The sequence below is a fragment of the Zootermopsis nevadensis genome, unplaced genomic scaffold (assembly GCF_977971745.1).
Source record: "Zootermopsis nevadensis isolate Lab colony 2312 unplaced genomic scaffold, Znev_1.0 Znev_ptg000025l, whole genome shotgun sequence".
NCBI classification, from domain to species: domain Eukaryota; kingdom Metazoa; phylum Arthropoda; class Insecta; order Blattodea; family Termopsidae; genus Zootermopsis; species Zootermopsis nevadensis.
In genome coordinates, this window is record NW_028259157.1 from 7,807,135 (window position 1) to 7,831,230 (window position 24,096).

At 41.0% G+C, this 24,096-nt stretch overlaps 1 protein-coding gene across 12 annotated transcripts in view; it reads right to left on the reverse strand.

Moving 5' to 3' along the window:
- The window catches only part of PlexB (plexin B), a 362,229-nt gene that overhangs the window by 289,633 nt on the left and 48,500 nt on the right, over positions 1 to 24,096 (reverse strand). For 6 of the 12 annotated variants that reach the window (XM_087356031.1, XM_087356037.1, XM_087356035.1 and 3 more), the window contains exons 1-2: positions 15,164 to 15,624; positions 2,592 to 3,929 (exon numbers count right to left, since the gene is read on the reverse strand). In XM_087356031.1, the coding sequence (XP_087212157.1) occupies positions 2,592 to 3,872 (1,281 nt within the window). In that variant the 5' untranslated portion in view covers positions 3,873 to 3,929; positions 15,164 to 15,624. Of the gene's footprint in view, positions 1 to 2,591; positions 3,930 to 4,580; positions 4,666 to 14,983; positions 15,123 to 15,163; positions 15,626 to 24,096 lie in introns of those variants that run through there. The other 6 variants (XM_087356039.1, XM_087356038.1, XM_087356034.1 and 3 more) reach the window with 5 other exon arrangements.

A 24,096-nucleotide genomic window follows, 5' to 3' on the forward strand; every position in this document is an offset into this window, starting at 1 on the left:
GATAATCAGAGGGTACATTAGAGGCCTACATTAATTTTAATCTCAAGTTTAACAGTGGCGTCAATTAATTCCTCGTGAAACGCCTATCAAAATGGCCCTGTTTCAGACGTAGGAGCTCATTAACCTGACAAGAATTTGCTTTCTTTTTCTTTCTTTCTTTCTTTCTCTTTTACTCTGGTTCCTGTAACTAATGTTCCGAGGTAATTTCTTACAATAGAATAAGTAATAATTACTTTTTCCTACCCCGATCAGCACTCTTTCGGCCTACTGTTACCACAAAGCAAAGACAAGTTTTTCAGAATGCTTTGTCTTGGGGGGTGAATTCAATCAAACGCGTTCTCTTTCTTGCAGTTCATTTATTTCTAGGTACGAGAATACATTTTAACTATACAGATTTACACGTAGTTAAATATATTTTATTTGGATTAACACTTTCAGCCGACCTTCCTAAGGTTGGGTGTCCAATGTAGACCTTTTACCTACCGTTGTCTCAACAAGAGCAATTTTAGATTTCACAGAATTGTACAAGGAATGCTCCAGCTAAAGGTGAGATCAGATCCACAGCTTCTGCCATAAGAAAGTTTCCGACAGGATTCCTCCGTGTGTCTACATTCAGGACGGCAAACATGTACCACCCCATTCGCACGCTTGCGTGGAGATACACCTAACGGCTCTGCAATTCTTATTTCGACACCAGAGGGACAGCACCGAAAACGCCGATAGAGGACACTAAGGTAAGCCCGGAGCGTGACAAACGACTAGGTTCTGTGGTAATGCTGTGTGTCACGCCACAGGCTCGCATACATGGGAACCCTATTATAAAAGAAAGGGAAATCACTCTTTCCTTTTGATAACACGTTCGAAAACACAGCCAAAAAGTAGTTTGAACTGAACTTGGGAGGAGAGGGGGTGACGGCGTCATATCACGTGGACAAACAGGGGCGGAGCAAAAAAGAACCCCCCCCACCTTGACACCTGTCGTGGTAAGTGGGCAATCCTTACATCATATTACAGAGTTGGGCGAACACCAATTGGCGACTGGAATCTCGTTAGATTTCAAAACTTGAACCAATGAAGAACAGTCTCCTACGGAGAGGAAGGGGCTGGGTAATGCAATAAAAGAAACAATACAAGTCATGGGAAATCAAGATTCCACTCAAAGAAGGAGAAAGAAACTGGGAATTGTAAAATGGCGACTAGTGAGTAAGCTGCTTTCGTTTGCGTGACTCAACCCGTATTTTTCAGATGAAGAGCGTCTGCAACTAAGCGGCGCGAAAGAGGAACTACGACGAAGCCTTAAAGCCATCCTCCACATGAAATCACAACAGGCAGAAGACAAGACTTCTTCGGACTCACCGTCGCGAAAACTTCAAATCCCACTTACTATCTAACAGGGACGTCCAACACTTTGAAAGTCTGTGGTAACTTTATTTACCACCTTCCTCTGCCCACCGCGAGAATTCATATTTTCGTAACACTGCCATTATAAATTGGTCTGAAGCAATTTCAACAGTCTCATTCGATGAAGAATAACCGATAAGATAAAGAATTAGCTTTCAATATTTTGGCTTATGATAAACAGATTAGTGTTCATAGTGTCTTGGCAGTGTTATAAGGAATGCTAAATAAAGCCCAAAAGAATAAAATGCAGAACATTGTAGGCTAAACCTCTGTGAGAACGACGAGTGTTTGAAAATAGCCACACTTTACACCAATATCAAGGCCAAAGAAAAACACTAATCTTCCGGCAACCTGTGGAAATAAAGTTACGTTCAAGATATCCTACACAGACCCAAACTTTTAAATCACCGAGTGCTAGGCTACAAGCATGTTGCCTCTCTCTTAATTGTCCGGCGCTGATTTGGTAATATGTCACGTCACACAACTGTGATAACAGAAATGCGAAATAAATCTGACACAAAACAGTCACTATTATATAAACGTAACATTTCTTTTACTTTTCAGTCATTACGCGTGCTGCCACCATCAAGACCGTCGCCCTGACGATGTCAGGAATAAGCACCTCCGAAACGTCGGTAAGCTTCTACAAGACTACGCCCTAGACGACAGCCATCTTCAAACTGAAGTACTCATTTCTTCTGAATCTTTGCCAACAACGGATTCAGAGCGATGTGTGCACTGAAGACATGATTTTGGCATAAGCTGCAAGACACACTCTGCTGTTACCTTATAGAAAATTCTTAGGCTGCGATTCTACACTTAATTTATAAACTCTAGAAGAAAGTCAATAAAAGCTACGAGAATTCTATGGGTGAATTTTAAATCGATGACAAGGGATAAAACTTTAATCGACAACGTAAAATATTTCAATGCCAACACATAATTGAAGACTGCATGCTGCAATCTCGAAATTAATAACGTAGAGTATTTTTTTCCGTGACAAAACTACCAACATTAACTATACAAAAACAAGGCCTAATGTGACTTAACAGACGAGCGTCACGACACAAGGGGGCTGAGCCCCAAAGTTTTCAGCAAGTGGACGACTTCCACACACCAAGCAATCGAAGCGGTTCAACCCCGAAGTCCGCAGAAATAAAGAGAGGAGAATCGAAATATTTGTTACTCACCCCAGCCATAGGACACTTGCCATCCATGATGAGACCAGATATGTAGTCCATATTCCTGTACTTAATGCTACCGTTGAAGCACATATGAATGTTCTCGTTGAACTTCGCCTCAATATCTTGCAGACTGTACACACACACCGCAGAACGAGATTGCGGTTCGTTGCTGATTCCAAGACTCGGCCCGAACACTCCCACGAACACGGGATCCGAAGTCTTGATCCCGAGGCTCATAGCGAGGTCCGCTCCTGCCTGCGTGACTTTGGCGTCCTGAATTAGATTATAATTGACCACAGACCCAGGACTTTGGGGGTCCCTAACCAGGCACTGCAACGTCACCTCAGTGTAGCTATCGTAATTAGCATCATTAATGCAGGTCCTAGCGAGACGAGACACGTATCCGAGTTCCTCCTGTCCTGGGAGCGGAGACTGTTTCTGAACGATCACGAAGTACGCAAATTCGCTTGCGTTAAAACCGTACACGTATTTGACGAGAAAATGGTCTCTGTACTTGACGTCAATACGAACAATGGATTGCTTGGAGAAGCTCAACTCTGCAAATTCCAGGTTGTAGAGATTGCGACTCGAGATGGCGGGGACGTCGTGGCGGTACTCCCCGTTGTTTGTGAACGTCGTCCCGACGTAGAGGACGTTGGACCTGCCCCAGGGGTTATAATGCTCGGGGCCTATGAACGCGTACGTGGACGCTACTTCATCGTTCGCTGCGATGCTGGTAGGAATAAACTCTGGCTGGAGCGAGATGTTCGCCATCTTGTATTTTTCGCAAGCGCCTTGTTTCAGAGAACCGCATGCGATCAGAGTTCGAGATTCGGGGTCGATGACCAGTACTTTGTTCACATTTTCCATCAGAGTCGTTTGAATCACGGGCGATTCACAACCACTCGCGTGACACTGCGGACTGTCTTTGAACGGACCAGTTACGGCAGTTTCTTCCACTCTCAGTCCAGCATCAAGCTGGAGCAGCTTGTTCACTGCCCCCGCATAGACGCGTCCCGTGCCCTTGTCCACAACCAAGTGCGTGAACATCAGGTCACTGCTGTCTTCGCCGTCTGTTGCAGGAGGGTATTGGGCGAAGATGTGTCGAACCGGCGAAGGCGTGACTGTGGCATCCGGGCGTTGCGCTGCTGATACTGCTGGTGGCGGTGGTGGCCCTGTACTGCTACCACCACGGCCCATTTCCAATTCCGTTCCCTCTCCGCCGACTGCCAAGGTCACCACTCCGAGACCAAAACTTAGTATCACCAGGGCAGCCACAATGCCCATCCTTACGGCAAGCGCTTTTCTGGCACCACGTCTATGAATACGTCACCATCACCAGACCTATAACCAACATTAAAATACAATTAGACGCATAACACTAACACATTAACAAAATAATTCGGCCAGCGTTCCAGTTGTTCAACTGAAAGCTTAGTTTCACGTAAACTTCTATTTGGAACGTTCCTGTAATATTAAACGTGGGCATGAACTGTGCTGGCTTGGGGGGTCTAGCGAGTGTACGAGGCTCACAAACATCGATTCATTATCTATATTTCAGGTTTTCACAGCGGTGAGTAACAAGATGTCTTCCGGGGCGTTACACAGAGCTGTCTGATAGAAAATGACCTGTGTTTCTGAAGGGTGATGCCCTGTTGACGGAGTGAATAAACACCTCTGAAACGTCGGTCAATTTCTACATCACACAAGACAGTCATCTTCATCAACCCAAGATAACATCCTAAGTTCTCACAGCGCTGAGGACGTTGATGTTTGTCTTCTGGGCTGTAACGTCGCCTGGATTTAAAAGGAGAAACCAGCGATTCGGAAGAGCATACTATCTCCATCGCACTTCAAAGCTGAAGATTGAGGAAGAATGTTTCTCCGAAACGCTGATACCTACCAAGTTCTCACGTCGTTACAGAGCATAAGACCAAACGATGACAACTGAAAACGAGAGTGTGCGTAGTCCGATGTTTTCAGGTAGGACAATACCTTAATGACAACGTCATGTGCTGGCGGTCAAGTTCACAGATTCGTACCGACTACAAAGATTTTATGTTCGGATAACATCAGCCCTGACAGACTGGCGATCTCTGCTTCGACTGCTGCCCAAGGTGCTGTGCTAGCGACTAGATTCAAGCACAAGCAGGACAAACAGAACGTAGGGGGACATGTGTTGTTGCACTGAACGCTGCTGGACTTGAGGAACCAGGAACCACGCAAGCGCAAACTCAGTTCTTGCGATCCCAGCGCCACGCACGCAGGCGGTAACGGCGAGGACAATGTCAGTACAACCCCCACATGATGGGACAGACCTTGCAAACGGGGATAGCCGATGACTACAGGAATCCGGATCAAACACTGCGTCTGGAATGCGATACTGATTACACGGATGGATTTACGCTTCCCAACACGACACACTTTTTCGATGTACGGCCACGTGCGGAAGGAATGCAACTCCTACGAACCTTATATGCGTAAATCTGTACCACTCTTTCATCGCCGTAACAAAAGTCCTTTCCTGCAACAACTTGTACCAGGAAAACTTACGTTTCTCAGTACGTTTTTTAAAACCAGTAGCCTCAAACAGCCGCTACCACCTCCTTCCAAACCTCTCACTAGACACTGCTCATCATCATCTTCCTTTCTCATCCCACCCTGCGTCGAAATCGGAAATCTCTCTCACTCTCGACAAAAACGCCTTAAGTTAACAGAAATATTTAAGCCCTTCTTGCCCAGAACCAAAGAAATAAACGAAGAACAAACCAATGCAAACGATGTGTAGGTCTGTAATGCTATCATTCAGACCTCCTACGGAGGGTTACATATCTTCGGTGGTGTGCGTCGTTATTCATTAAAGCAATCACTTCATTGCGCCGTCATCAATATTCTACGTTGAATATGAAAGATGATAAATGTTCGTAAAGTGACTGATCACTGAGGCGAAAACTTGTGTAAAGGACCGGTCTCTCTCCCTGAAACAACATAGTCTAGTCACAACAGCCTATCTTTCGCTTTTCCACATTCATCTTGACCCCTCTGCTCTTGGGCGGAGGCCTGCTTTGTTGTGATCAAAGAACACGCATTCTTAAGATACCGCTGAATGACAGACCGGCCGGCCTGCCTGCACGTAAAATATGCACCCCCACGCCCCAACCCTGTTTCTGGGCTGCAGCATTCGATTCGAGGCAAGGAATTGCAATTTCCTCCACGATGAAATTCGTGGCCTCCCCTGTTCGTTTTTTCTCAGCGCGTCCAATCCGCATTTAGAAGTTGCCAAATCAATGTTCACGAGGTTGACATGGCATTTTCCAGCCACTCCGGGCGACACTTGCTGTACTCCTATAAAATGTTTCTCTAATTGTTCTAGTCCGGCCCGACTCGCAATTCGCTGTCGCCGCCATGATACTAAGCTACTAATAAAAACAACATTAAAATTCAAGCAAACAACACATTGTAATCTTAAGTATGTCTTAACCTGAAGTTCAACACGGATAAAACCAAAGCGTATCGTCTGAACTATTTATATCGATTCCCGATCTATCTAAGATCCATCTTAGTGCCGTCATCCCTTCACCTTTTCGGTCAACGAGGTAAGCGTTTCACAAGACATTCCTCCATGGAAATTCTACAAGCATCCTGAAATCCAAACAGAAACTTTAACAAAATCCAAATAATGTATACAACGTAAACTACCAAATGTAATCGTTCAGGCCACATACACGGTCCATTGAAGCGTCTCTCACTTCGTTACTCTGATGACAAGAGGCGATCATCTGATTCAGCGTTGTTTAACTGGCGGTCCGTGGATCACATCTGACCCTAGACCAGTTATGGCCGGGTACGCGAAACTCTTTGCAAGCTCGTGTGTACTTCGCTGATGTCATTTCTGAACAGGTGTTGTTAAAAGATAATGAAATGTATCTATTAGTTTTCAAAATAGTACCTGGAGGGTTTCTTGACCCTTGGGGCCAACAGGAAGCCAAGGAAAGAAAAAAGTTGACCCCCCCCGATCTAAACAAGAAAGAACATTCTTTGCTTATACCCTGTAAATAACTGACTCCTTCCTTCTGAAGCCCATACGTCTCACTGAGCAGATGGAAATCAAAACGTTGCCGTGAATGTCATTTGTTGGAGACGACTATACACAAATCCAACAGTTATATCAACAGGTGTTTAACCCTTTAGAAGCCAAAGACTGTCTAAACAACTCAAAGGTACCATCAAATTGCCCACTCGCGTTCCCAACGAAGACAGCTGGCCGAATTCAAGACGGAACATCTCAAAATATTAACCATTTCAAAAAAAAGAGATTGAGAACATCGTACTACGGTCCAATGACATTCCATCATCGACGAGTTTAAATAAACAAGTTAAATAATACGCAGAGGAGTGGAGGTAGTTTTCCACCTAATCTTTCTTTGATTGCACATGGTAGAGTGTAAGTAGTGAGCTCAACATTCCAGTTTCTCTATTTCTGACTTAAGAAATAAGTTAGTCACAAGAATATTACGTGTTTTCGTTGCAGTAATACTTATACGTAATTAAAGACGTAACAAACAATTGCCCAACAGCGTAAAATATTTGGTTATCATTTTACTAAAAGAGATCAGGTTTAAAAATGACTCTTGTTAAAGCGAAAGTGCGGTCACCACCTGTCTAAAAATATTGGAATGTTCTATTCTCACCTCCAAGAAAAATAATAAATCTCCATTAGACTATACATCCAGATAACGAAGCTTCAAAAAACATCTGATGTTATTCTTAAAAATGAGAAGAAATTCACGAATACAATTTCTTGACAAAATCCCAAGTTATTGTTCGTTCAAGTGGCCACCCTGCCAAAATGAAGTCGGAAAATCTTTCGCTACCAAGTGCCATAATTTATTAGATCTAAGATTCTGACGGTGAAGATATCGATTATGGTCTTCTACAGGATGAGTGAGAAGTAAGTATGCATTGAGAAATGGTTATAACCTCCATATTTTCAATGTATAGTGATTATTTAATGCCTACTTACTTCCCACCCACCCTGTAGTTTTGCAACGTTATGTCGGAATGTTGGCAGATACCAATGTTTCGGAAAAACATGCTGCCTCCATCATCAGGGCTAGCCCCGAAGTTAGTGACAGCATGTTCATTAGAAACGTTGGTATCTACCTACAAGTCCACACGGCAGGTTATTAACTTCGACATTATAAATGGCGTCAGGCCAATGTCTGGCAACAGAAGATTCGAAATGTTTCCGAATTCAGAATATTTCTGAATCATTTCTAAATAAACTTCCACTTCTGAAAAATCCTGCTTGAATCACTAGGCCCTGTATAGTCCATAAGCAGGACTATTAATTTAGTAACCAACTTCACAGAACAGTTTCCTTTTTGGGAAGCTGACAATCGCTCAGAAACCTCAAAATAATTCAAACCCACTGAGAGTTGGCCTACACTGCTCTTCAACCCTTCCTACGCTACGCACGAACTATCTCGCTTAGAGGCACTGTTACCTTCTGGTCGGAATTCACTGTGTATTTCTGCAGACCAGTTCCGCTATATCTGGCAGTTCAAAGCAAACTATTCGCAAGTATTTCAATAATACAAATAAATCGTATAAAACAGCATAGAAATATGTACAGAACAAGATAAAATTATGTGTCAAGTCAGTAGGGGCATGCATTTGTAACAAATAATTCATGGAGGCATGAAGTTAATTATTATTTGATCACTTACGCCAACCTAAAAACTTCAATAAATAATCGTCGAGGCGGTATAAATAACATTAAATAATGTTACTGTTGCACACGATGCAGAAGGAACCCTGACATCACAACCGATGTGGTACAGTATTGTTAGATTGGTTTGGAGGACAATGACAGCTGCGAATAACCAGCGCAGCTGAGTCAATGTTACGCCCATTCAGCAATCAATTAACTGCAAATTTATTGCCATAATTGGGGCAACTGGTCAATCAGACACTACAGGAGTACCACGGCTGTGGTGAGAGTTCTGAAGCCAGACAAACGTCAGAAATCTGCGCGCTACATCTAGTGCATTCTTTAAAAGTGAAAAATTACGAAAACTTTTAAATTCAATATTAAATTGATTGGTGACAAATGACAATCTGACGACAGCATTTCAGTAAAATCTGCAAGTTACATAAATTAAAATTTCCAAGTCTCTCTTAATTTCAAAGCTTCTGTCTTACATCACCGCCTGATCTTGTAAGAATGGACATCTTAGTATTTAAATCAGTTTGGAGAACACAGAACGCCATGAAACGTCCAATTCTACTCACACGACATACTGCCCGGAATTATCTCACTAGACTTTTGATTCCCGTGTTTATAAGCTACAACTTTAACAGTACCGGATGATCCAAAAAGAGTTTCGTGATGTATTTTCCCGTATACACACGAACGTATCCTAAATTATTCCTTTTTCGAGCTTCTCCGAATAAAATCTTGTGGATTCGCGTCACACGCATCTTACAAACCCCCGCCTATCTGACACCCTCTTGATTTAATTACTCTTAACAATAACAGCTGAGTGTGTTAAAGTCTAATGACCTAAGCAGCAACACAGAAATGTTCACGCCTTTCTTGGTTTGGACAAATTACTTCGCTGACCAGCGAATTTGTTCATTCATCACATGACCGTTTTTCTTGACAGCACGGAATTAACTTCCATTCCATTAGACAAATCTCTAAATCGATACGGAATACAATTTAGGAGGTAGAAAATATGAAATATTGGGTTTATATCAGGCATGTCTGAACCTTTTCATTTCAAGAAAGGAAATGAATAAGTAGTTCTTTTTCATACGACAAAGAAAAAACTGCCTTTTCAGGTGGTGACAACAACTGGTAGCTTTACAATAGGCAGCGTGGACGGTGGCAATCTGGGTTTTGACACCGCGTGGACTTGGAGGTAGGTAGGAGCTTCTCAATAAGGACTCTGCTCCGTGAAGTTAATTATGAATTAAAACGCTAAAAATCTTACGACAGCCAATAATCTTTGAACTGGTTATCAGTTATAAATAACTAACTTGCCTACAGTTCTGCCCAAGATTACGTAAATTCAATGTACCAATTGGGGCGTAAGTTATTTTTGAATATAGTAACCATTTATTTAAATAAAACGATAATAAATTCAATCCAGGATTAAATGAAGGATAATAGGCCTAGCCTATAATATTTCGCCGGTTCCACGGTGACGGGGTGTACTACAAAAATACAACCTTCGTCTGATTGCTATTTATAATTTAGAAGAAATACCAGCTGTCTCCAGTTCATGTGTGAACTGTATAATCATATTTGTCTAAATGTTTGCAAAAATCAGTATAAATGATTTGTGAGGTGACTGTCGTCTTCTGGGTTGTAGCTCCGTGTATGAACTGAATTCTGAATACGACCCAATTGTGATTAATTTTACTAACAGACGAAAACTAGAGCTGAATACGAAATACATGGAAACTGACTTCCCATCGTCTTATAAATGAAATCATTACATCAAATTAATTAATTAATTAATCAATTTCGTTTTGAATATTAGAACAAATGTGACAACGCGAATTTCCTACGTTTATTTATAAACTATAATTCATAAATTTTAAACTGTGGTAGACATTATTTCCAGAAAAAAGACTACATTTCAGACGTTTTTATTAAATCACGTAAACTGAGATGAAACTGTAGTCTTCTAAACAAGAAAATAAATTTGCGTCTACATTAGTACCTCTTACCTTAATTTGTACGTAGCTTACTTTACAGCAGAAATACGAAATAGTGCCTTAATTCATTATTCCATCTTAAAAGAGTCGCGGACTGTCCGCGTTTATATGTCCCGTTATGAAATCCTACGAAATGAAACGGTAATCACACAGAGTTTCAAATTCTATTTATCCTTTGATATCTCGTCCGAATTATGTTTAAAACCTCAGTTCCCACCTTTAAAAAACAAATTAATCACATCTAACAATTTCTACACTCTCTTTTTAAGAAATTTTCGTTGTATTTTCTTCACAAATCATACAAAACCCACACATGCGCTCTGCGGAAAAATCAGAATGTTTCTAAACGTTTAAACAGGTGGTAGCTTTAAACGATCAAATAACTCCAAGGCTGGTCATACATTGACAGACTTTATGCAACCCGAAAGATCGTTAGTGTTCACAAACCCCAACTATTTAACACTATTACAAGCCTTAACATCTCATTACTGACACAAATCTAATTCAGCTTACAAGTGGATTAAGATGGCGCATTATTGTCTGGAAACTTTTTTAAAACAACGCGGTTTTTCTTCTGATTAAAACCATAACTTGTTTATTATGTGTTTTGTAAGATTCTCACTGTCAACAGCGATTATTTCCTTAAACAGCGTTAACCAGTTGATCTTTTCAATGGTGAAGTGTGGTGTTTTCTTCGCGGTACGGACTGAATTCGTAAAAGTAAATCAGACTAGGGCTCGCGATTTTAAATGCCGGACTGCTGGCTAGAAGTCAGCACGCATCAGGAAGGTCCTGTGACCGGCCAACTCGACCAAGGTTTTCCGTGGTTTTCCTCAGTACTAGAGCAAATGCCGAGTTTGTACCCAAATTCCACGTTGCTCTGCATGCCTCCCAGTGTTAGCATTAAAATTCCGCTCTATAGTAGCCCCCCCCCCCACATTAAAGCAAATCTTTTTCCAAACTCCACCCCCAAAGCCAATATCAAAATTCAAAAGTAACGCAAGGACCCTGATCAATCTCCCCCTTCTCCATTTCTTATCCCATCCTGTCTCCTAAATCCTTTGCCCTTACTAAACCTATTCATAACAGAAGGACGAGCGGGCAATGCCTGGGAACCTTCGTAGCCTCAAACCAACTTTCTCTCTCTCTTTAAATGGGTTAATAAAACTACTAAAGAACACAGTTTTTACCAAACACGTTTCAGAGTCGTCAAATATGACGTATGTAGAACAGAAGCCCCTTAATGCATTGTGCGTGGTCCTAAATGAGTATCAAGGTACACACAGACGGAAATTATCTAGGCATAAAAACATTCCGAGAGGTTAAGGCTACTGACTTGCTGCATGACCGTAGGGACACGGCCGAAAACTTATCGATTTCACTGCATGACGGGGTCCGTGCTAACGCTTCAACATCTTACAACGGCCGGTCCCAAATGTGTCACAACAAAGGCATATTGCGTGATCGCGTGGGAACGCACGGTCGATCATTTTTCACAGCACCTTGTCCAACATTCCATCTTGATAGGATTATTAGCACCGATAAGACGGTGCTGCCTTCTGTCGATTAATCGAGAAACGGTTCAGTGCCCAGTTTTGATCCAGTAAAAGGCAATGAACCCTTTTTCCGATCTGGACAATAATGCTTTCGTTCCTAGCGACTGCTGAAAATTCCAATTCGACATTTTCGTCCATCTTAAGCGTCCCACGACATATCTACAAAGGCAAGATTCTAATGACCATATACCGAACGTCACAGTCCCTTGGTTCGCACTCTTCTTTCGTATGTGGGACGTCCCCAGTCAAATTCTGAGATTTGTGCATTTATTTCGTACATTCAGACAAATGCAGGATACTACCTTTCAGGGTCATTATTCATTAACCATCCTATTATTCCTTACCGTAAGGTCGGGGCTACTGAGAGCATTGTTACATAAACTACAAACAATAACGTAATTATCATGTCCTTTGTATTTGTAAATACGCTCCACGCCTTAAAATTAAAAAATACAACAAATTCGTTTTAAGAATCGCAAAATTATCCAAACATTCCGCACTAAATAACAATGTGTCATGGCGCGCATACTTTGCAATGACCGAACCTCGCTCTGCGTCACTGTTCTTGGTTAGAAGCGTTGTGGTATGAAATAAACTCGCCCAGATGGCAGCAATTCTTGATAAGGGAAAACTTGAATGCAACTGAACAGAGTATCACAAAGTTTTGGTTCCAAGATTTCTTTTTTTGTTCTTAACAAAGTTCTTTTGTGATGATAAGCTACCACGGTAGAGGGTCCGTCGCGACACTTTATCTTAAGAAGCTGTTTTTTCACACTGGGCACGTATCTCCCCCCACCCCCTGCAACAAACTGAGAAATAACTCTTCTGAAGACGCGTCAAAGCCGAGTTTGAGGTCGTGGTGGGGGGTTGAACTGGACAACTCAACAGCGAATGCCTGCCGTGTCATGAGCATGCGCGTTAAGTCCTGCCCCCCACCTAATTTCAAACAAACATAAAACAATTTGCGCAACTATACCTTCTTCTGCCACTACTGTCCTCTCTCTGTTTGGCTGTTCAATATTTCACAATTCCGAATTTAATTATTCTTTCCTGTTCTAACTTTCGAACGTTGAGTCAAAAACTCATACGTCGCTTTCCCGCCTCGGTCCCTAAAATGTTCCTCCAAAGCATCCTCAAATCTCAGATAGCTAACCCGAGCACTAATATCGCTTTTATTTGAAAAAATCTCACTAACACGTTCTCATTCTACAAAAACTATTTTACGTAACCTGTCTTGCTGTTCTCTCAGCTGGAAACAGTAACGAGGCATTTATCACTCTTCACTGTGTGAACACAATATAAAACATTTGTGTTCCTTTTCAGTAAATGCAGAATTACAATCAGGTAAAATTTGTTGTTCTCGCAACACATTGGAAAACTTTTATGAATTAACTATTTAAAGCCAAATGGTTAAGCATATGCATCACCTACACCAACAATAAATAACTCTAAAATTTTCTAACACCGTATTTATTGGTTTTGCGTGATTCTCGGAGTCAAAACAGTGATTATTTCCTTAAAAATCATCAATCACTCGATCTTTGTACTGGAGTAAATACATGTTCAAATAAATTCTTCCATGCAAACTCAATTTTCCTGCACGTTCCTCGCCCCATGTAGCACTAATCTTTTCCAGAACAGAAATTCACGAAGTGTAAAACGGCGAGCGAAATGCAAGAAATAGGGGGTAGAAATGTATTTTCTACTACGTACAAATAACTCGATGACTCACGTTGCAAATGAAATGGTTCTTCGGTTCCCTAACAAGAAATAAACACTTCAAGATTACTAGCGCGATGTCTGCCCAGACCGGGGCCTACCTCCCAGACCCTACCGGCAGAGGCCCGTGCGCTTCCCGTCAACCGTTAGCGTCCGGTTCTCCTCGACTTCATCTCGTCACATTATTAGCGACTGCACAAAAACATCCACTCCCCGCCCCCCAGAGCAACCATAACAATGTATCTACCATCATCTGTAGTTGCCTCCTTGTCAAGACATTACCACCACAACAAAAACTGTCCTTTATTCAACAATGGAGACGAACCGATGACACGGCAGAACTAGCATCGTGTCTGTCAATATGCACTCTCTTCAGCACTGCACATCATGTTTAATAAAGACCACGGTATACTTGAAATGGTCACGTCTTGGCTCTTACTAACCTTTCTAGTGTGATAAAACCTAACCGACAACGGCTAGCATCCAAAAAAACAAACAAGGAATTGGGGGTTGACAACTCGGGCACTTAGTTTTCTTGTGGCTGCAAACCCTTATAAGATCTTGCAATGTCACTCTTATTAACGAGATATTTTTAACAGCTTCGGTTCTTGAACTAACTTCCTGACAGTCTCCAATTTGTATGTGCTGCGGTTTGTACCTAGGAACATTCCAACGGAGATTAAACCTATTACATAACTGGGGTGGACGCACGTGAAAACGTTTTCCCAACAAACACATAACGCGAAGCAAAACCGAGTAACGCCGCCCATCAAAATGTGCATTAGTCATCAGTTCAGAAATGAACACCAGTTTCTGTCGATTGTAGACTTTTGGTTTGCAATGCCGTGTAGTCTTGTCCGCGTCGCTTCCATCTTCACGATACGGTTCACAGAAACGCTAGTAAGCCGCCTACAAGTCTACATAACGTCACAAAGCAGCAGTAACAACAGACATCTTCACCACCGTGAGAAACTTAAAACACTTTTTGCCTACAGTACGAAAACGGTAGTTTCCTTAACAACGATAATAAAACCAGACACAGTTAGCGTGTCAATGTTATCCACAAAATGGGGTTCTTCTACACTGAAGGGTTCGGAGACGCCTTCCTGGTTTAGAACTCAGTACGACGCGGTTATTTCCAATTTACACATCCGAGGCAATTCGAACGGAGTAACACAGTTCAACTCATTTATTCTGGCCGAAAGCGTATTCACACTTTCTAAAGCAGGCAATAGCGAAATGCGAAGGTAACAAAATTAAATCCGACCTCAATAATACCGCCAGAAATTATCATAATTATTATAAACTTATTTACTCTTTATCGGGCAACAGGATAAACGCATACTTGTCAGTCCCCTACGTTCGCAAATGCGATATCACAGTTTTCTGACTCACCGTAGCTGAGAGGAGATCGCTTGCACACAGTGTTTGTACATAGCTGTGACCTCGACCCAAACTCCGGCCGAAGGCTGAGAGTCCACCTTCCGCTCGCCGCAAACAATGCGCACTTTACCCAGTGTACACAACACTCCAAACACACAATTAGCCTCACGATTTGCACAAACACCAACTTACCGGCTTGCAAGTCGCTCGACAGCGCAAACATTCGTCCTCTTGGAACACTCCAATTTCACTCTTCTGAATTTTCCACGAAAAGTTACACTATTCTTGAGTCTACACACTTTCGACTGGGCACAAACACAGATTAATCCACAAATCGCACTGTCCTTAATGTCCCGCCACTGTGACACTACATGTTACGACACAAACTGTTCGTAATTAAATCTGCGATCACTGCGACCATTAACCAAGGTTCAAACTTTATTTAACTATAAAATACCACTGTTCACGCTACATTCGTAACAAATAATTAATTGCAGTTCAACTTTCACCTCTTTCTAAGTGAAAGAGCTGCAACTACCTCAGCATGAAATGTGATTTACACAGGGAGTGTCTTGACAGAACTTCATGTTATGGGTGTAACACTATACCACCAAGGCACCGCTAGGCCGGCTCGGGGCTCACTGATGGCTCCACGCTCAGGCTTCGTTTCGGCTGCCACAACTTCACGGCAGGCGGCGTGCGCGGCGAGATGCACCGTTAAGGCTCACTTGCTGGGCTAGTCAGAATAGTCCACTCGCCCATAAAGACTCTGGGAAGGGGCTCACCCCTGCCACTACGATATGCCGGTCAGGGTTCGTCGCTCCGTCAGGCGAATGAAGAAGAGAGTGGAGGGGAGGGGCTCGTGTTGTCCCTTGGCTATAGGCCCTACAACGTGCTGCCGTCTAGCGGGCGGCAAACGTTAACTCACAAGTATCAAGGGTACAGGTGGTCCCAACATACGTAACCGCTCTGCTTTTGACTGCATGCCTTCATCTTACAAAAAGATGCCGTCCAGAAGAATGCAATACATAATGCGATGAAAAAAGGGAAAAAATAAGTGATATGGTGCAAGTGAACGTGATAAAAATATAAAAGAATAACAAATAGTGACACTTGGTTCTGAACGAAATGAGACATGCCTAATGAAGGCGAATGAAAGCTCGGACCAAGAAAGAAAGTGACACATAAAGAAGAAGGAAATATTCTTGGAAAGAACACAATACGAATACAAGAGTTTAGTGACAAAGAGAGCTGTAATGAGCACAGGAAGAAGAAGCCGAGCAGGGACTGTGTCGAGAGCGGGTGAAAAATACACAAACAGGGATTGTGGAGCCAGTCAGACACAACAAGAAAATATCCTGTTGGAAGACAGGACGGCCGTGTTGTATTCTGGTGGACTTGAAACACAGACCTCGAGCAACAGCAAGAGAGCTGCGATTTAGCATTTAGAAACTGTTAATTCGTCATGCTTATGTGCAAGATTTTGAACCGAGAGGTAACTTACCCAGCGGCTATAATGGTCGTTTCAGTAAATGCTGCAGAATAGGCAGACTACTTCTTTAAAAAGTCAAATTAGTACCACATTTTAAAGTTATTCACGTATGACACATCGTCCTGTCCCTTTCCTGTGTAGTATAATGAATTGTGCCTTTGGCTAACGTGAAACCCAAGCCTGAACTACGAAAAGGCATTGCCACAGACTGAGGCGGCTTATATTAAAATGATTCTACATTAATTACGTTTCTACAACGACCCTAATAATAGAGGCAGTAAACACCTCTGAAACGTCTGTGAATTTATACCAGACTAGGCACCGCAACATCCCATAACACAGACATTTCCATACCGACGCACTTGGTGGCGATTTGCCTCCACGCCTCTCATACGCCTTCACGGCGCCAAGGTCACTGTGATTGGCTGTCTCTACTTTTCACACAGAGTAATATTAACTGGGAGATTAAACAGAGGAATATGATGGGAGAAGCATGTAGAATGAAGACAAAACCTGTAAATCGGAATGTCTGAGACTAAGCTGGGTCAGAGAACTTTCCTGTGATCCTGGAGATCGGATTCAACCAGCTCATGTAGGGTAAAATCAGGGGTTTTAAAAACAATGTGACGTAATTATGGTTTCTAAAGACAGCAAAATTATTAATCAGAAGTTGGGAAAAAAAAGCTACAAGAATGTTTCTCAGCTGATGAAATATTACCCTAGACGATACGGAAACTCAGCGTTAGCGGAATATTTCTGTGACAAGATGGAGATATAAGAAATGAGAAAAAAATACCGTTAAAGTGTGAAGATGACGGTCATCTTTGATTTTAACAGAGCATGCAAAACAGTCAAACACAGTTTTCTTCAGCCGCCCTCTCAGTACAGACGCTTCTACGATGACTCAATCGCTAAAAAAAACCTAGTCCAGGAAAACAAGCTAAGTCAATGTCACTGTGCCAAGTGCCAGATGATGACACTCGGTGATAATTCCAGTAAGATGTTTATCGGTAAAGTTATAGACTATGGTATGAACTGCAATGAGAAAAATAAGTTAGCAAGCTGAAGGAGCCTTCCTGGAAGTTTCGTAATTGACAAACTACAAGCCTCTTTCACAGCACCCAAGGTTCGTCACAGCGTCCATCGAATCTTAAGCCATTGCACCCGGCCCATTTACAACTTCTCTACGATCCATTTCAACATTTCCCGTTATTTACTCCTCGGTATCTCAAGTTGTCTCTTTCCGTTACATTTTCAGTCTAAATTTATTTACAGACATCTCACAAGCCTGTTGAATGTCATAACAATCTCATAGGCATAATTATTGATCTACTCGTCAGAATAATATTATATTAGTGGGATGTATTATAAAGGTTATCACATATTCTTCGTTAATAAATGCACGAAAGCGGTAAATGTTTACAACGTTATTTTTTGTCGTTGACAGAGGGTTAGAGAGTCAGTATAAAATCCCATAGTACATAATTCAGGTGGGCAAAGAAAGGCAATACAAATACAGGCCATGTTTTAACAAAGGAATGTTATCATCTCATTTCGGAACGCTGGCTCTAAACGCCGTTTAGCAAATTCCTTACGTGACTCCGATAATATTTTTCTTACTCCGTTATCCACACAGAACGGAGAATTGATCCCGTGGTGAAATAAATTGTAGCTATTTAATCATAAATAATGTTTTAACCACTTAAGTTAATTTCACGGCGCCGAGTAATTTTACATGGTTTTACGTAATTTTGAAAGTCATTCTCTCACGTTAAGGCAAGACAACGGACTGAGGGTGTTTGAGAACAGGGTGCTTAGGAGAATATTTGGACTAAGAAGGATAAAGTTGTAGGAGTCTTAAGCTAAGTTCATAATTTATACTCTTAGTCAAATATTAATTATCATGTAGAATGCTTGGGATAATTTAGAAATATTTACAAAAATTTTGTCGGGAAACATAAACACAAAAGACCACTTGGTAGACATCGGCGTGGATGGAAGGAAGACTCTAAGAGCCCCAAGAAAACATGGAAGGAGATGTTGAGAGAATTCATTTTGCACACGAATGGGTCGCGGGTTATTATTGTGGAAACTTCCGGTTTCATTCGCGGTGGAATGATTCTTGACTAGCTGAATTCTTTCGACGGTAGTCTTTGGGGATAACCTTATCCAGGGGTGAAGAATTCTGCAACACCGCCAAGGGATGGATTTCCTAGTGGGGCGAATTTCCCTAAGTCGCTAGAAACTTTCTGGTACTTCACCAACCGCCCAAGGGATGTATTTCCACGGGTGAGGGCAGGGGTGGAAAATTTTCGTTATCTATGTTAGCCTGACTAACGCGATTAAAAAAAAACCCAAATAATATAAAGTATTTTGTCTTACTTTCGTGGTTCAGCTGTACTCCATACGCTGAAACATAGTAGAAACGATCGGACAGAATATCTTAGTCACTTAGTTGAGGCTTACAACGCCTGGCTGGCTGCAGCTGGCTAACGATGCATTTTGTCCGATAGTGTGCGTTTTTATAATCATCTGCGAAGTACTTGTCACATTTCGAAATGATGTCATTACGATCAAGAATCCTGCATCTTAAAACTACTCCTAATTTGAGAACGTGGGAATCTTCTTTAAACTGCTTTAGTAATATCGAAAGAAACCGAAATTACAAACAAAGTAAACGCAAAATTTTCAGATAAGACTGGCCCCCCTTTTTTCTGTGAGACCCTAAAATATACTCTGCACGAGACTAGGCAAACTTTGGGGGCATCAGACCAAACATAGGAAGCGAACAATGAAAATTGTGCGTAAGTGAAGTCAGCCAGCGTTATAGAAACTGAGGTGGGGGGGGGGGCAGTGATGTTTGGTTACTTCCCCTCACCTACTATGGGTTCTGAGATGAGTTTGTGTGGGGCCACCATATTACAGCATTCAAAAAATCTCTTTCTTCACCGTGACAATACGAATGTTCACAATGCATTGACAGGAAACTGCATTCCATGTCAATGAGCGTCAGCTTTACCGACCCCCCCCCCCCATCCTCTAGATTCTATAGGATAATCGTATCTCAATTTCAAAGAGCAATAAATCACTTTCTACTCTTGTTCACTTATAAGTGTCCGAAACGAAACGACCTTTATGCACTGTTTCTCCCCACGCGTCGGGTTCGTGTGACGGTGGCTTATTAAAAGGAAAATAGTTCTCAGCAGGCCTCGCTAAATTATCCTGGCTGCTTTAACCAGTGTCAATAGAAAAAAGAGTGAAAGCTTTGGGGAACACTTTTTTACAAAATTGAAAAATCTAGATAACAAACATAAATAAGTCGACGTTGGTTTTCTGGGTTGTTACGCCGTGTAGCCTGGTAGGAGTTTTCCGACGTTATCGCCCTGATGATAGAGGCAGCAGGCACCCATGAAAAGTTCGGTAAGCGTCCACAAGATTATATGGCCTAACATCCCAGAAGACATATCTTCACTACAAATGGCCACATTCGTCCGTTATCATGAAATTGTTATTTTTTTGTTTGTTTTAAAATGAAAATGCAGAACTGTGAAGGAATAGCACAAGCCTACAAAGTTACAGAAAGTACAACTTCGCATGTATTTCAACACAAAGGGTAGATCATAAAATGAGGTAATTTGAGAAGAGGATACTAAGAAGAATATCTGAATTTTTGATGGATTAAATGACAACATATAGAGAAAAATGCATTATGAGGAGCTTCATAATTTGTAAACTTAATCAAAGGTCAATGATTGGAAAGAATGCAAAATACCTACATTTCAGATGGAAAACCTGACGCTCAGATACCACTTTGGGGACCAGGTTGTACGTAGGAGGATAATATTAAAATGGGTATTGAATAAGGTGTAATAATGTGGACTGGACTGATGTGGACTGTTGTGAACACAGTCAGGAACCTTCTGGTTTTATGAAAGGTGAGGAAATCTTTGGGTAGGGAAACGACTACCACGTTCTCAGGGAGGGATCTGCTCCATGGGGTTAATCAACTGTGGTCATGTATTCGGACGATCCATTATTTTGCAGATTGTAGGAATGAAGCACTCTGAAGCTAAATTTCCCCACTGAAGATCAAGTTTTAAACGGAGGTGGGAGATAATGTGCTAAATTATAGCGGACACTAGGAACTGGCACATTAAGTTTTTATTTGTCTACAGTATCTTCAACGACGATTATAAGAAACGTGATTATGGCTTTCGATAAATCTCATACGACACAAAAAATTAAACCGTGTATAAATTCATTTCATTTTTAAAACGATGTGAAATTATTGGTAAATTATTACTCCCTGACATGAATAGTTTGGAGGAAGATAGTCCTAACACACACTTCAATTACGTAAACATATATAAGGCAAACTAAATAAATAATGTAAAACAGTGGTAACAATATAAATAAATAAATATCCAGAAGTACTGTAGACTACATCTTTGAAACTACGAAATTATATATTTCAATTCCAGAGACCTCTAGATAATTGATACTTCAGATGTTACGAATTAGACGTTAATACCATCTTACTCAAAATTTTCTAGAAATCCTTTAGCCAGGAAATCTACAATTTCAAAAAACTAGCAAGACTTTTATAAAAGAAACAATCAACTAACATGTCTACTGTAAGTAAATTGATATATGTATAACATTATAATATTAGGCCTACCAGTTACAGTCTGAGACCTGTGCAGCTAATACAGCGGATGTTGATACTCCAAACAAACCTTTGTTCCATGATTTTTTCCACATAAATAAAATTATATATATATATCCGCTTTCTGTTTCATATTGCCTTTAATTGGACGCCGAGAAATGCGAAGGGAATTAATACTTTTGGGATTGATTTATCAACAAAGCGCAGAGGAACTCGTTGCTCACTTACTCCTTCTGAATGAATATGCATTTTTATGCTGTACAAAAAAAAATCCGTATTCGCTAAGGATATCTTGATATGACCTTGAAAAATGGCATGGACTCTGAAGAATGCATGTATGTGTCTAACAATATTTTTAAAGCTTTTCCCTTCTTCTTACATACTTAATATCATTTATTTATCTTCTGGGAGGCACAGATGATCGAAAATGCAGAGAAATAATTTTCAAAATTTCGCGGGATATTCTAGAACGTTTATGTACAAAATCAAGGCGTCGAATTAGGCGCATTATGACGTAGATACTGGGAAGCTACGCAAAGTTGTCAGAGATGTGTTAAGGGGGTCACTTTTAAAGGGAATTAAACAACAATATAATTTGGGGAACTACAGAAAATAAGCGAAACAACGAATAATAAAATATGACTATATTTTATACTGGGCGCGTAATATCTGCGATCCTAAGCCATGTCACGTTAAGAGGGAAGAGGACGATACCAAAATAAAATTCCTCAAGATTATCAGAAGTAATCAGTCCAGGTTTAATCCCACATCTGAATCCCAAGATCAGAATTATTTTTTATGATCAACCGGCAACATTTCGCCAATGGATTTCGTACGTTTTCCCGCGTCTTGCGTTCAAGCAGTCTGAAAATTCATATAATAATACAACTTCCATTCAGCTACGTTTACATCGAAGATGGCAAACTCTAATGTTCTCCGAAACACTGGAACATCTTCAGATACCACGAGGTCAAACTGTGCATTAGACTTTCTTCTAAAACCAGAGAACACAACGCAATATGTTGTAGTGTGGCTAGCATATGAAATAAGTAACCTAGGGAAAAAAGAAAAATATCTGACCTAATGAATAAACTGCTTTTAATGTCTGAATACAGCTGCTTGTTGTCTTGTAGTTCGTTGACCCCTTCTTTCCAGTCTTCTCTTTCAGGTCATGGTTTAACTGCACTCGCCTTCCTGCATCAACCACAACATTCAATCAGGGGTGAACTACCCCGACTTCGGATATCGTGTTTCATCCGAAAGCTAGTTCTAGAAATGGTTCGTTATCATGCCATTGTTTATGTCGGCTTTCAAGAAATATCCTGCCGATAGGACGGGAGATGGTAGCCCTGAAAGGCAATGAAAAATCTGTTCTCCAAAACTGAGTACTATGTGTAAGATAAGCATCCTTAATTTATCTATATCTCGCTCTGTCTCACTATATATATATATTATAAGCCGGTCTGTATAATTATACACACAAATAGAGAGTAATGCATACAGGCAGGCATAAATGCATAACCTACATAGGTCTATATGAACGCATGCATGAATGCATTATACAAACATACGCCTATATTATGTATGCATATGTAAGTTCAAACAGCTTACAAATGCGCGCACAAGGAGTACTGTGCAATTCTGTAACCGCTCATATTCAAGCCCTCTATCAGAAATGTAAAATTATTAATTATAAACAATGAAAGCACAGAAAGAAACAACATTTTAAAATATAACCAAAATAATACGATTATAAGAACTGGAGAAAAGCGGATATGAAGTTAAAAGGTACAATTTAAATAATTTGGATATAAATGATAAAAATTAATGGCAGGCTGATGCCAATTTGAGCTGTTCGCATCAGCCTGTCATTTACTCATGAACTGACTTCTAAATAAATTTAAAAGAAAAAGTTTGAAGAAATATAAAATATTTTGCATGAATGTTCGAGAGGCATGGAGGAGGCTGATTTCTGTAAACTATTGTGGCAGTAATTAACGAGAAGTCTCAGTTTATTCACACAGTGAAAATTCTGTACGTTCGAGTTTGCAATGTAAAGCTTACGCTATATTAATACAGCAAAATAAATAAAAGCTTGTGAACAAAATAGTTTGTTTATGGTGTAATTTAAGTAACACAGGAACAAATAACTCGCTTAATAAACTGTGATAATTTAACTCTTCTGTTATCTCTTGTGATGACAAGACTTTATGTACTGTGTCTGCCATTCAGTCCTGAACAAAACACACAGAACTTTTGCTGTTTGTCTATGACATTCGAAGCTTTCACGGTAGTAAAAGTAAACTAAAAATGTCCCACTTTACGTCATGTAGGAGCTTGGGAGGAGAGGACGTATACCTCCGGCTCATTCTAAATCTCGGCACTAAATGGGGGTGAGTGGACAGCGTCACGCCCCGGCCGTGCTTTACCCCAAGAAAGGACCCATGTACCCATTGTACAGAATCCTGTGTGCACGCAAAAATCCTTTGCCCCTGTCGGAGATCGAACCCCGTGGTAATCAGTCGATATGCAGACACGTTTCTAGTCGAAATGCAAGTTCTCATATGTGCAATGTGATGAACTCGCGACGGTATATGAATGAACCTACGCTGCATCTCTGCACTTGAATTCTCCTGTTCGACGAGAATAAAGCAGAAATTTATAATATGATAACTGTTTAACTTGGTAATCTAAAAGTACTTGCACTAGTAAACAGCCGAGGGTTGTCAGTCGTAACCTAACATGTAAGAACGAACAGCACATCCGTACTTTCAACAAAGAAACAGGTTTGCTGTTTCATAATATGACAAGGCTGTATAACTTACTTCCACAGTTACAAAATTCGACTACCTGCAGTCCGTTCTTTTCGTTATAAGCACAAATCGCGTGTTACTGTCCGTTTAGGACAGAGAGAATAAAGTAGAATGCTTACTGGAAAAAAAAAAACTATATGCTGTAAACCTTTAA